This window comes from Alosa pseudoharengus, unplaced genomic scaffold (genome assembly GCF_046254945.1).
Source record: "Alosa pseudoharengus isolate Yale_2024_CS ecotype anadromous, Long Island Sound unplaced genomic scaffold, YU_APseudo_1.1 YU_APseudo_1.1_scf_21, whole genome shotgun sequence".
NCBI lineage: Eukaryota > Metazoa > Chordata > Actinopteri > Clupeiformes > Clupeidae > Alosa > Alosa pseudoharengus.
The window spans coordinates 5,218,668-5,234,182 of record NW_027468674.1 but is presented as its reverse complement, the minus strand read 5'-3'; the positions used below and the strand labels follow the sequence as shown (position 1 = coordinate 5,234,182).

The following is a 15,515-nucleotide window of genomic DNA, read 5'->3' as shown; positions in this document are numbered from 1 at the left end:
CACTGGATACTGGACTTCCTGAGGAATAGAATTCAATCAGTCAAGGTTAACAATTAAAATACAACATCATGCCCTCTGACCCTCAACACTGGAGCGCCACAAGGCTGTGTGTTATCTCCTCTTCTGTTTTCCATCTACACTAATGACATGAGATCTCACCATCACTCTGTCAAAGTATTGAAGTATGCAGATGACACCACCATCATTGGCCTCATTAGTGACAATGACGAGTCCCAGTACCACAAGGAGGTGAAATGGGCTACGGACTGGTGTACTGAAAATAAGCTCCATCTTAACGCCTCAAAAACCAAAGAAATGGTTGTGGACATGAGAAGGTGGCCTAACACCAAAGCCCGTCTATTATAGGTGAACAGCCTATAACCTTGACTGACTCCTTTACATTTCTTGGCTCACATATCAGCCATAATTTGAAATGGGATATTAACACCACCCACCTTATCAAAAAGGCGAATCAAAGACTTTATTTCTCTATTTTATTTACTGAAAAAGTTTCATGTCAACAAAACCCTTTTGCTGCTCTTCTACAAAGCCATCATTGAAAGCATCATCACATCTTCAATCACCGTCTGGTATGGGAGCTCTGACAGTCGCACCAAGAGGAAATTAGAGAGTTGTCACCAAAGCCTCCAACATCGCTGGTTGTGACCCCCCCCCAAACGGACTGAGTTTCTATTCTATTCTATTGTACATGCAGCAGCAGAACACTCGCACCACCTCTCCTTGTCTCACTCTCACTCTTACACAACGGAGACTGTGTAGGATACTTGAATCAGAACAATCCAACATTGCAGCACAGAATGACAGCTCAGCCCAGTGTTCACTAAAGGTTAGCATTATAAACGTGTGAATGGATGTGAATCTGAGGAAGACCAGTAGGTCGAAACGTCATGTAAGCCAAACATAAGAAGATCAAGCAAGAAAACTAGAACAAGAGTGTGCAGACTTTTCTTATTCTTAAACAATAAGCATTATGAACACCAATTATTATTAAATCCCCACTGCCAGTGCTCTATATTCATTCACTATTCTGACCACCTGTGTTGTTTTTCACACCTGTGTTCTGTTATTACATACTATACTGCTCCACACACATCGCTAGTGAAACAAATGAACACATCATGCACTACAGCCTCCATTCAGGTTACTCAGGTTACTGTGTGAATGTGGCATGTTGGCTTCAAGCCTCGTCTTGTTTTATGTTGCATATGCACTTTAAAGTGTAGAGCTCTTCATTTCGTTGGACTTGTCCAATGACCATTTCAAAAAAAGTCAATCACACCACGAATTGCCTCTAAAAAGATTTCAGGGCGTTATACCAGCTAGGACTGCCACTGGTTTTAGTTAGCAGCTGTGACAGATAATTTGATAATATTTCAATTATATTAATTGATTGTCCAGCTGATCTTGCTTTACTTCATTGGAAAAGGTAATCAACAAGAGCTGTTTTTTTCAGTATTTTGCACTAACAATTTCTGCTTATATTTTAAACATATTATTGTCAGTGTTTCTGCTACATTACCAGTTCAGTGTAGCCTGAGTGCCATTCCGAATTTAGTCCCGCCCACATCATTTGAGGTCGGGAAGTTTGGTCTGGCATTGCTCCATTGTGGAGCAAGTATGCTCGCCCTAGATCGGGCGGACCAATCAAATCGGGCTTTACGATGATGGACAGGTGAGCAACAGCGCCTGGTCTATCACGTCATCAGAGCACGCTTAGATTAGGCTTATGTTTGAAACAAAAACGCTGTGGCTAGAAGGGTACATGGCTTTTAAGACCCCATAAAAACGAAAACGATTATTTCTGAAAACTTTGGCCAAAGTTGAGATGTGGGAAAACTCGTGGTTTCACTTTCATCAAGGGAAAACAACACTGTTGCATTGCGACATGTTCCCTCGTTCGTTTGAAATCTCTGATTGGCCACCTGTTCGAGGGATTTGCGATAGCCTTTCCCAGCTGTTTAACATGTTTGTAGCATATCAGTGTTCAACAGAATTATTTTTAAAAATGGAGGGGATATAGGCTATCAGTTTTTTCCTAATAGCCTACCCTACTACGTATCTCTTAGATTTCGCTAATGAGTGTTGTAGGCTAGGAGTTATTGACGGCACTAACTTTTACAAAAGACCAAAAAACAATGTTAAGGCATTTGTGGAGAAGAAGGATGGTTCGTGTGTGTTCTTCCTACAGCTCACGGTAAGCTATTTCGTTGCTCTGATTGGTTAGGTCTATCCAATTGAGTGCAGAGGCATTCCCCCCCTGTATCGGTTGAAACACGCCCCATAATTACGTCCCAATGGAGCAGTATCAGACTCATATTCTGACTAGAATTGAGTATGACTACGTCAGGCTAAGTTCAGTGCTTTCTCTTTTACAAACTCAGGCTCCCAAGTGGCTCTTTCTTCAAAAAGGTCAGAGACTGAAACTCCACGAGCAGGACGTCTTAACGATGTCATTGTGTTAATGATCAAGCTGCCGTGCAGATAAACCACTGCAGAGTCCCAGGGTCTCCTCAGCACTTGTTTTATAACTCAGATAAACCACTGCAGAGTCCCAGGGTCGCCTCATCACTTGTTTTATAACTCAGATAAACCACTGCAGAGTCCCAGGGTCTCCTCATCACTTGTTTTATAACTCAGATAAACCACTGCAGAGTCCCAGGGTCTCCTCATCAATTGTTTTATAACTCAGCGTAGCTGCAGAATCTAGTCACCCCGCCCCTCCCCCAACCTCCATAGCATACTGTACAGTATATGGATAATATATGGTAATATGGTCTAGAATATGGATAATATATGGTAATATGGTATAGTATATGATAATATATGGTAATATGGTATAGTATATGCTAATATTGACCTCAGGTGACATATTAATAGTGACCCTTGCTGAGCTGTACTTCTACTTCTAACAGACACATTTTTGCGTTGTTGACAAACTTTGATGTCTGGGGGCTCAGACATCAAAGTGACTAAACCTGAAGTGTGTGTCTGGGGGCTCGGACATCAGAATGACCACTGAGGGACTAAACCTGAAGTGTGTGTCTGACAAACAGGGCAGTTTTGTTTATGTAGCGCTTTTAATGTACCCTGGAAATCCAGAGTTCTCGCGATAGCACAATTTGAAGTGTCTCTGCGAGACACTCTGGCAATGAGCAATAATGCTCATTACTTATGCACCTTGAATCGCAGGGAACCAATCACATCGGTGTATCTGATATAGGCGGGCCAGAGGTGAGCTAAACAGATGACGACAGTGCTGCAACGTTGGAAGTCTGGAATCAGTCCGTAAACATCAGAGCTCGGACATCAGAGTGACCACTGAGGGACTACACCTGAAGTGTGTGTCTGGGGGCTCAGACATCAAAGTGACTAAACCTGAAGTTTGTGTCTGGGGGCTCGGACATCAGAATGACCACTGAGGGACTAAACCTGAAGTGTTGTTGACAAACAGGGCAGTTTTGTTTATGTAGCGCTTTTAATGTACCCTGGAAATCCAGAGTTCTCGCGATAGCACAATTTGAAGTGTCTCTGCGAGACACTCTGGCAATGAGCAATAATGCTCATTACTTATGCACCTTGAATCGCAGGGAACCAATCACATCGGTGTATCTGATATAGGCGGGCCAGAGGTGAGCTAAACAGATGACGACAGTGCTGCAACGTTGGAAGTCTGGAATCAGTCCGTAAACATTGGTCGTAGTGTTATCCAATTGCGTGCAGTGAGATTTTCAAATGCATGCTTGGCATTCAGAACATATTTGATGATGGTGGAGGTTATTGTCCAATGTTTATAACAATACAAGTAATATTACTATAAATGGTTCCTAGAGTGTTGATGAGTGTACATATTGTGAATGTGGATAATACAGTGTGATTTTTAAATGCAGAATCTGGTCACCCCACCCCTCCCCCAACCTCCATAGCATACAGTAGGATGGGTTTCATAATATGGCAACCCTACTCTAAACCTACCCACATTAAACATGGAGTCATCAATATGGCAACCCTACTCTAAACCTTCCCACATTAAACATGGGGTCGTCATGGCAACCCTACTCTAAACCTACCCACATTAAACATGGAGTCATCAATATGGCAACCCTACTCTAAACCTACCCACATTAAACATGGAGTCATCAATATGGCAACCCTAATCTAAACCTACCCACATTAAACATGGGGTCGTCATGGCAACCCTACTCTAAACCTACCCACATTAAACATGGGGTCGTCAACATGGCAACTCTACTCTAAACCTACCCACATTAAACATGGGGTCATCAACATGACAACCCTACTCTAAACCTACCCACATTAAACATGGGGTCATCAACATGGCAACCCTACTCTAAACCTACCCACATTAAACATGGGGTCATCAACATGGAAATAGGCTTGTTCGACTTGATGCAGAGCTGCACAGATCTGACTTGATGTGATGCATGGGTGCTGGGTTGAACGCAATGCATGCTGGTTAGGAATACTGTCCTACGTCATCCAGCCAGAGAGGAACTTACCATTGTGACACCATGCCTTGGTGTTTTGGTTTGACCTTTGGTGTGCCTTAGTCCCAAAAAGGTTGAGAACCTCTGAGGTAAACAGTTCTAGCTGTCAGTCAAAAACTAACTGCTAACAGCTGAACAGTTAGTGTGACCTGTGCACCACTTGAGTTGATGTTCCCTTTGTCTGTCTGGGGGCTCGGACATCAGAGTGACCACTGAGGGACTACACCTGAAGTGTGTGTCTGGGGGCTCAGACATCAAAGTGACTAAACCTGAAGTGTGTGTCTGGGGGCTCGGACATCAGAATGACCACTGAGGGACTAAACCTGAAGTGTGTGTCTGGGGGCTCGGACATCAGAGTGACCACTGATGGGCTAAACCTGAATTGTGTGTGCTTGTGGAGCAGAAAGTCCCAAGAAGAATCCCCCAAAGATAAAATTACAAGTTTAACATTTACAGCCACACATAGACAGATTACCTGTCATTTGTACACTGCTGCACCCTATATGTCACACATACACACACACACACACACACACACACACACACACACACATACACACCACACACACACGCACGCCCGCACGCACGCACGCAGGCACACACACACACACACACACACACACACACACACACACACACACACACAAACAGACTGCCTCTTCTGTACAAATTATGAAACACCAGCACTTCCATAATAGATTTAACTTTGAATGTAATTGACAATTTGTTACGTAATCTAAGTCTGAATTTAAAAATGGTAATTTGTTAGCTTTGCATGTGATATGATAGCAACTTATCTTGCATATACTTGCTAAGCAGTTTCAACAGCAAAATCAGGAAGTACCTGTAACGATTAAGACGCTGTATACATAATTGAGGACCATATCATATAATCCAGAGTCTTCAGTGCATGTTGATATAATATCACTGACTGTGCAGTGGTACTCAGTTATATTAATTAAACAATTCATTAGATCATTCAATTCCAACTCACAACGTATGCGTCTGTGGCTCTCGAGTCTCTCTGAAGTCTGTCAGAGAAAACTGGTCTCTCTGGTTAGATATCATGCTAGGAATAGGATAGGAATGAAGAATTTCTACTTGGTGCCTGTGGCATGAACACAAACACACACACACACACACACACACACACACACACACACACACACACACACACACGCATGCACGCACACACACACACACAAACAAACACACACACGCACGTACGCACGCACATGCACACACACACACACACACACACACACACAAATTCTTTATTCATGTAAATTGTTATACTACAATAATCTGTCACTTATGAAATAATTACTTGCAGATGTAATCACAAACTAAACTTAAAGGAACCGTATGTAAGAAATGTATTTCAATTAATCATAAAATGGCCCTGATATGTCACTAGACATTAAGAAATCATGTTCATTTCAAATACTTATATCACTGACAACAGTAGTCTGGCCAGGATATTGTCATTTAAAAAGTGAAGTTGCAGCCCTCAACTGATGTTGATGTTGTGTTTTGTCATTTCATGTTGTGTTTTGGCCTGATGCGCCACCCTCTACCTATCTACTAATCACAAAGTCAGTAGTGTTTCGGCATCTGGGTTGGCAACCTCGAGTCAGGAGGGAGGGGGAGGGGATACAATGCTCTAAAGTAATTTGAAAGTGATTGCAGTACCAGTTTTGGCCACAATCTTACATATGGTTCCTTTAACAATTGCTACTTAGAATAAATTCTATAGGCCTACATAATTAGCCAGAAGCCAATTCCGTAATATTAGGATCTGTTAATGTTCCATTCAATTGTTTATGGGACATTTAATGTTGTGACACCATACCAATAATGATATGCCACTACATGCAAGTCTATAAAACTGTGATAAAATAGGTTTTGTTTCTTCCAGGGACTCGGATAGGATGTAATTATCTCACAGACACACATTTACAGTTGGCCTTGGGTGTTGGCAATTCTGTAAAAGAACCAACATGAAATCTGATAGGTGGATTAACTATGGTGATGCCCATGTCTAGGTTATGACTAAATGTTTTCTTGCAGTCAGAAATCCGCTTAGAATATGGGAGAGTTGTGAGGAAGGAATTTAATTTAACATAGGCCTAATTTACAGATTCATACAAGACTGAAAGCAAACATTCCATGTGTTGCTTTAATCCCATGCATACATGTTTTGCCATTGTTTTCAACTTACATCTCTATACTCATGTCTACTCACCTTAATCCACAGGTGCTCTTATTCCTGCATGGCCCAATAATTAAACACAGCCCAAACAAAATTGTTGTGATTGTGTGTTGTGATGTGTCTTCATGCCCGAAACTCGAAATCTCAGCAACAGAGAAATGAAACTGTTCCAACTGGTCTCAGAGATGTGGGGGAACATATTGTGTAACAGCACATCTTAATGAAACTGCTCCAACTGTTCTCAGAGATGTGGGGGAACATATTGTGTAAGAGCACATGTTAATGTATATTGTGTAAGAGCACATGTTAATGTATATTGTGTAAGTAAGAGCACATGTTAATGTATATTGTGTAAGAGCACATGTTAATGTATATTGTGTAAGAGCACATGTTAATGTATATTGTGTAGGAGCACATGTTAATGTATATTGTGTAAGAGCACATGTTAATGTATATTGTGTATGAGCACATGTTAATGTATATTGTGTAAGAGCACATGTTAATATGTTAATGTATATTGTGTAAGAGCACATGTTAATATGTTAATGTATATTGTGTAAGAGCACATGTTAATGTAGTGAGAGCGTGGAGCCTGGGCACACTGAAAAAATAGTAGATACTACAATTAATTGTTTATAAGGAAACAATTGTTTACGGTATTTCAGTTCACCTGTGCAAGTTTGCAGAGCAAAGGGCACCGACAACGGCAACCAGTCCTATTGCCTCAATGCCAATCCTTAACAGAACAAAATGGCATGCAGTATGCCATGAACCACAATGACATCAACAGATGGTGAATTGTTGGGTGTGTTTGATTTCCCTTCCTTGTAGCCTACCTTTCTACATTCCACAGAGGGGAGAAGTTCACCTTGCCTAAATAACAAATCTGTTTCCTTATTAGCTGCATACTTGAGGTTGGATATATTTAGGCATATCAAGTTTCTCACATACTGGAACTTCAAGATACATAACCTTATGACTCCCTTGTTCAGTTCTACACTGGATTTGAATTAGGAACCTTGGGCACAGATATTGTAAAAAAAACACACATTATTTTGGCCTATTGATTATAATATGGTTAATTGAAAGCAGCTAAATGACTAAATGTAAATTCTTAAATGATTCTTAATTCTGACTACACAAATTCTGATCACACTACCTGAACTTACATCCAGCACTATTTGGTATTGCAGGGGCTAAATTCTATACATGTGTTATTTTCAATCATTTAAATATATAAATAATATTTCAATAATATTTCATGTTTATGAGTGTGTGAAGAATGACAGATTTATGGTCAAATATGTAACTGTATTAGGTGTTAGTTCCTGCTTTCAATCCCTTTTTCATGGGCCAAAATCGAGGCGCTGATGATTCTAAATCTCATCAGATATATAGAGTTTATATACCCCATTTGATGTTTGTTGTTTTATCACAAAGTGATACATTTTTGTGCTTAACTGCCCCACTACCTGGTTGGTAGTAGGCAACAAGCTTGGTTGATTTTTGTGTGAAATGCCATAGGGACAATGAAATAAATGTTAAGAAGTTACAGTTGTTAAATTGGAATATACCATTGTAGACCATAGTTCGCTTCTTTTAACAGAGACAACTGGTAAAATAATCCTTCAAAAAGGCTCAGATACTTTTTACTTTTAAACTTTAAGTATGCGGTCAAAATTACTCCAAGACAACTGGTGTGAGACTGCAGCTTTATTCACGATACTGGGAGACTGTTACCCACAGCAAATGTCAAGGAACAATCCCACGCACGCGCACACACACACACACACACACACACACACACACACACAGCTGATGCATGGGTCCAAAGGTACCCTATAAGGAAGATGGTGCATTCAGTATCTTAACCCTTAGAACCCGATTGACGCAAAGTGCGTCAAAAAACACCCCCTTTCTTCTCTGTTACATTGCTCCGCGACTGTTCATCGCAACGAAATAAAACCTTTATTGCATGACAGAGAAGAAGTGGGGCTTTCCAAAGAGACTACGCACGTGTCTGTACGAGTCTGTATCAAGTATGAAATTTTAAAAAAATCATGAAATTAAATCAAATTGCATCATATTTACAGTCTATACTTCTCTGCGTTCACCTGCGCACCCATTACTCTTGTTTGAATTACTCGCGAACCCGTGATCGCATAGATATGGCAAGCATATCAGATGAAAGAGGAGAAACAGGGCTATCCATTGGTACCATGTTTATCGATCTTTCTGGCTTATAAAAACAGACGAAGTGACTGCAAAATATTAACGTCATGTACACAAACCAACGCTGCACACCCATTACTCTCGGAGTAATTGCTCGCGGACCCGTGATCGGATATATATGCCACATATGTTAGATGAAAGACGAGACACAGATCTATCATTTGATACCAAATACATCCTTCTGGGTTATAAAACAGACGAAGTGACAGCAAAATAATAACTTCATATAGCTGGACTTACCCCACGTTTTTGTCTGTTTTTGTGGCAAGCATGTTTATAATCTAACGCTATCGTGTGTTTCTCTATGGCAAAACATGTTCATAATCCGGTTTTGAGATCCTAGCAAATTCCTGCATGGCATCCAATTCAAGGCTCACTTGTTTTATAACAAGCCCAATTTGTTCAACAAAGAAACACCTTTTTTGCCTTTACTTTGTTCATGGCAATGCAGTAAAAAGTTGAGAATCATAATGTGTGCATACACCATAGTCACACATGCTAACAGGCAAACTTGGGTCAAGTCAGGTCAGATCAGTTCGTGTCACAGATATGGAGCGCAGAATGGTCATTTTTCATCACTAAATAAAAAATGGCATTTATTTCCGTAAATCACACACCACATATTTCTGTAAATTTCTCAGCCCCAGAGTATCCCTCCAACATGGCAATTATATTGCCCGTTTCAGGACAGTCTGCCTTACACACACTTGAAATGCATGTAGAGCTATGAGCTTGCTGTGGTGAGATACAGGTCAAAATATAAGAATTTTTATAATATGATTTTTATATTTTAATTCTTTAAAAATCAAAAATCAATGCTAGTACCAATACATGGAATGATGGCAGATCTGGATAGCCTAGACTCTGCTGAAAAAAACAATATATAATATGTGTGTGTGGCAGTTACAATGACCAGAATAAATCCTTATGAATAAAGGTAGTGAAAATGCCCTAAAAACAGCTTAGGGTTCTAAGGGTTAATCTGCAGCAGCAAGCGGATTCAGCAAGCGTGATTCAATTTTTTTTTTTTAAGGAATCTCCCCACCAACATTAACCCAGCAGCTTTCCATCCACTATTGTAATTCTTCTGACATTACATTTGTAGTTTATGATTCATATTTGCCATTTACCCATGTGAGATCACATTTATGATCATATGATCATTTTAATTTTTTGAGAGAAAATTAGCAAGTTCCATTATAAAAGAAAACATGAAAAAATAGAAACAAGATTTGTGATCATTAGCCTATTGGTCATTATTTCTTAGAACTTAATCAGAACAGGTAAGAGTGATTGAAGTGATGGTTACTTTGTTGTGAACAGCAGGTGCAGAAAGACAACATTCCTGCACACAGACACCTACAGTACACACACACACACACACACAAACACACACACACAGACACACACAGAGACACACACACACACACAGACACACAAACACACAGAGACACAGGCACACACACACACACACCACACACACACACACACACACACACACCACACACAAACACACAGAGAGAGAGAGAGAGAGAGAGATAGAGAGGCACACACACACATACATGCACACACACACACACAGAGAAAGAGAGAGAGAGAGACAGGCACACAAACACACACATACACGCACACATATACACACACACACTCACACAGAGAGACACAGGCACACACTCACACACACACACACACACACACACACACACACACACACACACACACACAGAGAGAGAGAGAGAGAGACACAGGCACACACTCACACACACACACACGCACGCGTGCACACACACACACACACAGGCACACACACACACACACACACAGGCACACACACACACATAGAGACACAGGGACATACACACACTCACTCACACACACTCTCTCACACACACACACACACACACTCACACACACACACACACACACACACACACACACACACACACACACACACAGAGAGAGAGAGAGAGACACACACACAGCAGGCCCAGTTAGGATGAGGACACAGTTAAGTGTAATACAGTTAATACGTAGCATGTGTGTCTTATTTTCACTGTCTTTTATCTTTATCTTTTATTTATTTGTATGCTGTTACATATGTATTTGTTTGTTATGCGTCTTGGTTTAATACTTTCATTTCATTTTTATTTTATTTTACTTAATTTATTTGTTCTATTTATTTCTTCTATTTATATTGTATGCTAGTCTATTTATCTTGTTTGTATGATTTTTTTCTATTTTATGATCTTGCTCTTTTAATACAATGTATCTGTGTTAAGGGCAGATGTGTCGGGCAGTTGTGAGGTAGATGGAACAGCACTCAGAGACTCAAGGTGGAAGATGGGATTTTATTAATTCCCCAAATAAGGCCAATATAAGGCAACGATAACGTAAGTTAATGTGAATAAAGCACAAAAGAAAAACAAAAGACTTGATAGTCAAAACAATACAATATACAAACATATTTGAATAATAAGATGAGCGCAGTGGACTACACAGCTAGTCACTTGGGCTACACACATGAGACGAGCTCTCAAGACTTACGCCTGTTCAAATCGCAGCTCTCTCTCCCCAGCACCTACAGGCGGTTTAAATGGGGCCTGATTGCACTCCTGTAATTGGATCAAACGGAAATCATATGGACTGGAAACAAAACAAGTTTATGGTGTGCTTAAAGTTTTACAGTAAGAGCCATAACAGGAGAACACACACTTCAGTAAACAAACAACATGAAACATGCAGACATGTACAGTAGGTGACTGTGTGTTTGTGTTATGAATACAAACAGCAGATACAAGGACTCAAACTGATTGTAGGTGTAATTACTGAACAACATGTGTGTGTGTGTGTGTGTGTGTGTGTGAGTGTGTAAAGGTTCGTATGTGTACGTGTATGTGTGTGCAGGCGTGCATGTGTGCGCGTGTGTGTGAGAGAGTGTGTGTGTGTGTGTCTATGTACGTGTGCATGTGTGTGCGTGTGTGCGTGCGTGCGTGCGCGTGCGTGCACGTGTGCACGTTTGTATAGTATGTAGGTGTGTGTAGGTGACTGTGTCTGTGTGATGTTTGTAGTCCAAGATGAATGTGGCCCCCAGATGGCACATGACCCATGGAAGTGAATGAGGTAGCAGCACTAGCTGCTCACAGAAAACATGCTTCAAAAGGTGGCAGATCAGACGCATGCACACACATGCACACATACATAAACACACACACACACACACAGACACACACACACACACACACACACACACAGAATACATGCAATTAATGTGTGTGTGTGTGTGTGTGTGTGTGTGTGTGTGTGTGTGTGTGTGTGTGTTCACCTTTGGTTACCTCTACTGGTGGTATTTGAGTTGTTCTGTTTTCTCCCCTGTTCATTAGTAAACATTAGTAAGTATATTGTGAATGATAAATGTAGTGGTTGAATGCTTTTCTAATAACTTAGCAAAGTCGCCACAATGTTCCGTACAGTCTGCCGCCTCTGGTTTGGCGCGGTATTGCACTTACGGTCGGATGATTTAGCGATACGATGTCCAATAGACTTCCTGTATACCTCAGAGCCTCAGAAAGAGGAGGTTCTTGTCTACAAAATAAGCCCTGATTGGGTTATCTCCGAACATTGTGACCAATCCTATGGGTGATTTATTAACATGAGTCTCTGATTTTCTCTGATTTCGCCAAATTTGTCCCGTAACAGTGTTCCGTACACCACTTCGCGAAAACGTAAGTGATCTGTACACCGCTTTTGGGTACGATTTAAACACACATTTTACAGCGTATAACGTATAATTACATTGTTTGATGTTGGTAGATTATGTAGTTAATGGATATGTCTGTTGATCAATACGTGATAAGGATTATTTTTAGGATTTAGCTTAGATGTAGTTTAGCCTTACCAGCAAGTCATTTGGCACTTCCATGTTCTTTCTCTGATATCCTACTCTTGAATAAATCAATGGAAACTCCTCAAGTCATTGTAAGTGCGGTGGTGACCACTTTTATTATAAATACAAAGTGCATCAAGGCGCTGCAAAGAAGGGAACATAGAAAGGTGGCACATTTAAGAACACTTGTGAAATATGGGTGCACAGCACAGCTCTGGGTCAAAGTACATGGAAGGGGGTATGACACTGCATTATAGCATAGGACATTCATACGTCCCATGTGAAACAGAACTTAATATATATATATATATATATATATATTGTAAGCAATTAAACTGTGAAAAGCAAATAATTGCAGCATACAATTTCACTTTAATTTGACTTATAGAGCGCCAAAACATTACACATGTCTCATGACGCAATATTCAGAGAGAGCCCATGAATAACAGGGGCGAGGAAAAACTCCCTAGAATTGGAGATACATATAGGAAGAAACCTCGAGCAGATCCACGACTCAAGGGCCAGACTCATCTGCCCAGGGTCAGTTACAGGGCAGTAAGAGAATGCATCAGATTAAAGAGCAGTGGGCACTTGTAAGACCTAACACACAGAACACAACACGTGTACTGAATTAAGTGCCAAGAAGCCCTTTGTAAGACCAGAACACACAGAACATAACACAAAACAAAATATATGTAGAAAACCAACAAACTATATACAGTATGTACAATATTTACACTATTTACACTATTTACAATATATACAATATTTACAATACAATATTTACAATATTTACAATATGTACAATATATACAGTATGTACACTATTTACAATATATACAATATTTACAATATATACAATATAAACAATATTTACAATATATACAATATATAGAATATTTACAATATTTACAATATTTACAGCTCCAGTTCCAATGCCACCTGGAGCGACACACTGTCCTGGCACTTGTAACACTACCATTCACCCTCTGGTACCACACTGACTTCCAGGCACTGTGTGGTACCAGAAGGGGCACAAGTGTCACCGCAGCCACTCGTGGATGTCACGGGAGGACCCAGGTGGAGCCATGTCCTGCATAGTGTGCAGTACTGCTCTGGGTCCTCCTGTGCAGCGCGTAATGCCGCCTGCGTCCTCTCCCGCTGCTCTCTGGCAGCTGTCCTCTCCGCCTGCTGGGCTGCCCTTGCTTGCAGCTGCACTCTCCGCCTGCTGGGCTGCCCTTGCAGCTGCCCTCTCCGCCTGCTGGGCTGCCCTTGCTTGCAGCTGCCGTGTCGGCGGCGGAGGTGGTGGCAGACCTGGTGTGGGCAGCAGCGGAGACGTCAGCGACGTCAGTGAGGTCCTCCGGGTCCTCATCTGTATCAGATGAGAGATGGTTTGGCTCCCGGAGGCCTTTGACGAGCTGTTAGTAGGTGTTTAGAAAAAGATGTTAATCCAATGAATTGTACTTCACATAATGTCAAACTGTTTTTTCTGCTAACTCACCTTTGAGTCGTCCACCGCTGTCCTGTCAAGCGGGAACAGGCCCGTAGAGCGGAACCCGCTCTTGATGGTATCGGGCGTACAGGCCAGCTCTACCGCGTACTTGAGCACCGCTGAAAAGTGCCGCTTGCCCAGCACCAGGTCTCCTCGCACCAACCCCATCTCCCGTGCCAACCGGGAGAACGCCGCCCTCAACGAACTGTACACCGCCACGTCCAGTGGCTGGAGCACATGGGTGGTGTGCGCTGGCAGGCACACCACCTCTATCTGGTTGGCCCGACAGAAGTCGACCACCCCCTTCCCAACATGGGCCTCGTGCTGGTCCATGAACAGGAGGAGGGGGCGCTCCTGCCGGGCGTACTTTACAAAGGGCCCCAGCCACGTCGCTGTCCATGTAGCCTCTCTCCGGCACGCCGTAGAGTGCGTTGGTGGGCCCCTCCAGGCTGTAGGCCGTGCTGGGGAGGCACCCCTGAAAGATGATGAACGGGGGTATGCTCTCCCAAGCGGCGTTCGCGCAGCAGTGGACGGTGACGTGGTCCCTGGTGGTCACCTGCTGCGCGTAGACGTGTCTCTGCCCTTTGCGGCACAGGACACGCTGCCTTGTCTCCAAAGCCTGTCTCGTCGCAGTTGTATATCTGCGCTGGGGTCCCGCCGAACCCATGCTGCTGGTACAGGGCCTGGCAGATGTGGAAGAGCTCGTCCACCCGCGCCACCGTGGCCCCATGGACCCTCTCCCTATCCAGGGGATCAGGCCTCCGCGAGGCCAGGGTGGGGTGGCGAGCTCTGAAGCGAGTCCACATCTTGCTCAGGCCCTTCTCCATGTTCACCAGTGGTGAAGTCCGTCCCGACGCCTTGCAGATCTCAGTGGCCAATAACAAGGCCACTGAGCGGGTGATGGGGAACCCGTGGGCCGCCATCCAGAAGATGTAGCCCACCAACGCCTCCTCCTCCTCCGGCATGAGGGCCCGGTTGGGGTGGGGCAAGTGGCCATACTTGCCCTTCCTCCAGTCCTGGAGGGTGGTGTGGGGGATTCCACCTTACGGAGGCTCTCGCCCTCCTCCAACTCCTGCAGGGCCTTCCCTACATCCTCCCTAGAATAATTAGGCATTTTCCTGAAAAAATAAAGATAGATAGATAGATAGATAGATAGATAGATAGATAGAT

The 15,515-nt window shown here is 42.5% G+C and overlaps 2 protein-coding genes across 3 annotated transcripts in view; both read right to left on the bottom strand.

Moving 5' to 3' along the window:
• The window catches only part of LOC143137500 (NACHT, LRR and PYD domains-containing protein 1 homolog), a 36,896-nt gene extending 31,325 nt beyond the window's left edge, over nt 1-5,571 (bottom strand). For both annotated transcript variants that reach the window (XM_076297740.1, XM_076297741.1), the window contains exon 1: nt 5,521-5,571. The gene's annotated coding sequence lies outside the window, so the exon portion shown is untranslated. The remainder of the gene's footprint in view (nt 1-5,520) is intronic.
• Nucleotides 5,572-13,800: 8,229 nt separating this feature from the next.
• Nucleotides 13,801-15,310, bottom strand: LOC143138689 (uncharacterized). Its single transcript, XM_076299108.1, has 3 exons — nt 14,902-15,310; nt 14,355-14,806; nt 13,801-14,271 (listed from the first exon to the last, which is right to left on the bottom strand). The coding sequence occupies exons 1-3, from the start codon at nt 15,308-15,310 to the stop codon at nt 13,918-13,920; spliced, it is 1,215 nt and encodes a 404-aa protein (XP_076155223.1). The 3' UTR covers nt 13,801-13,917.
• Nucleotides 15,311-15,515: the final 205 nt, after the last annotated feature.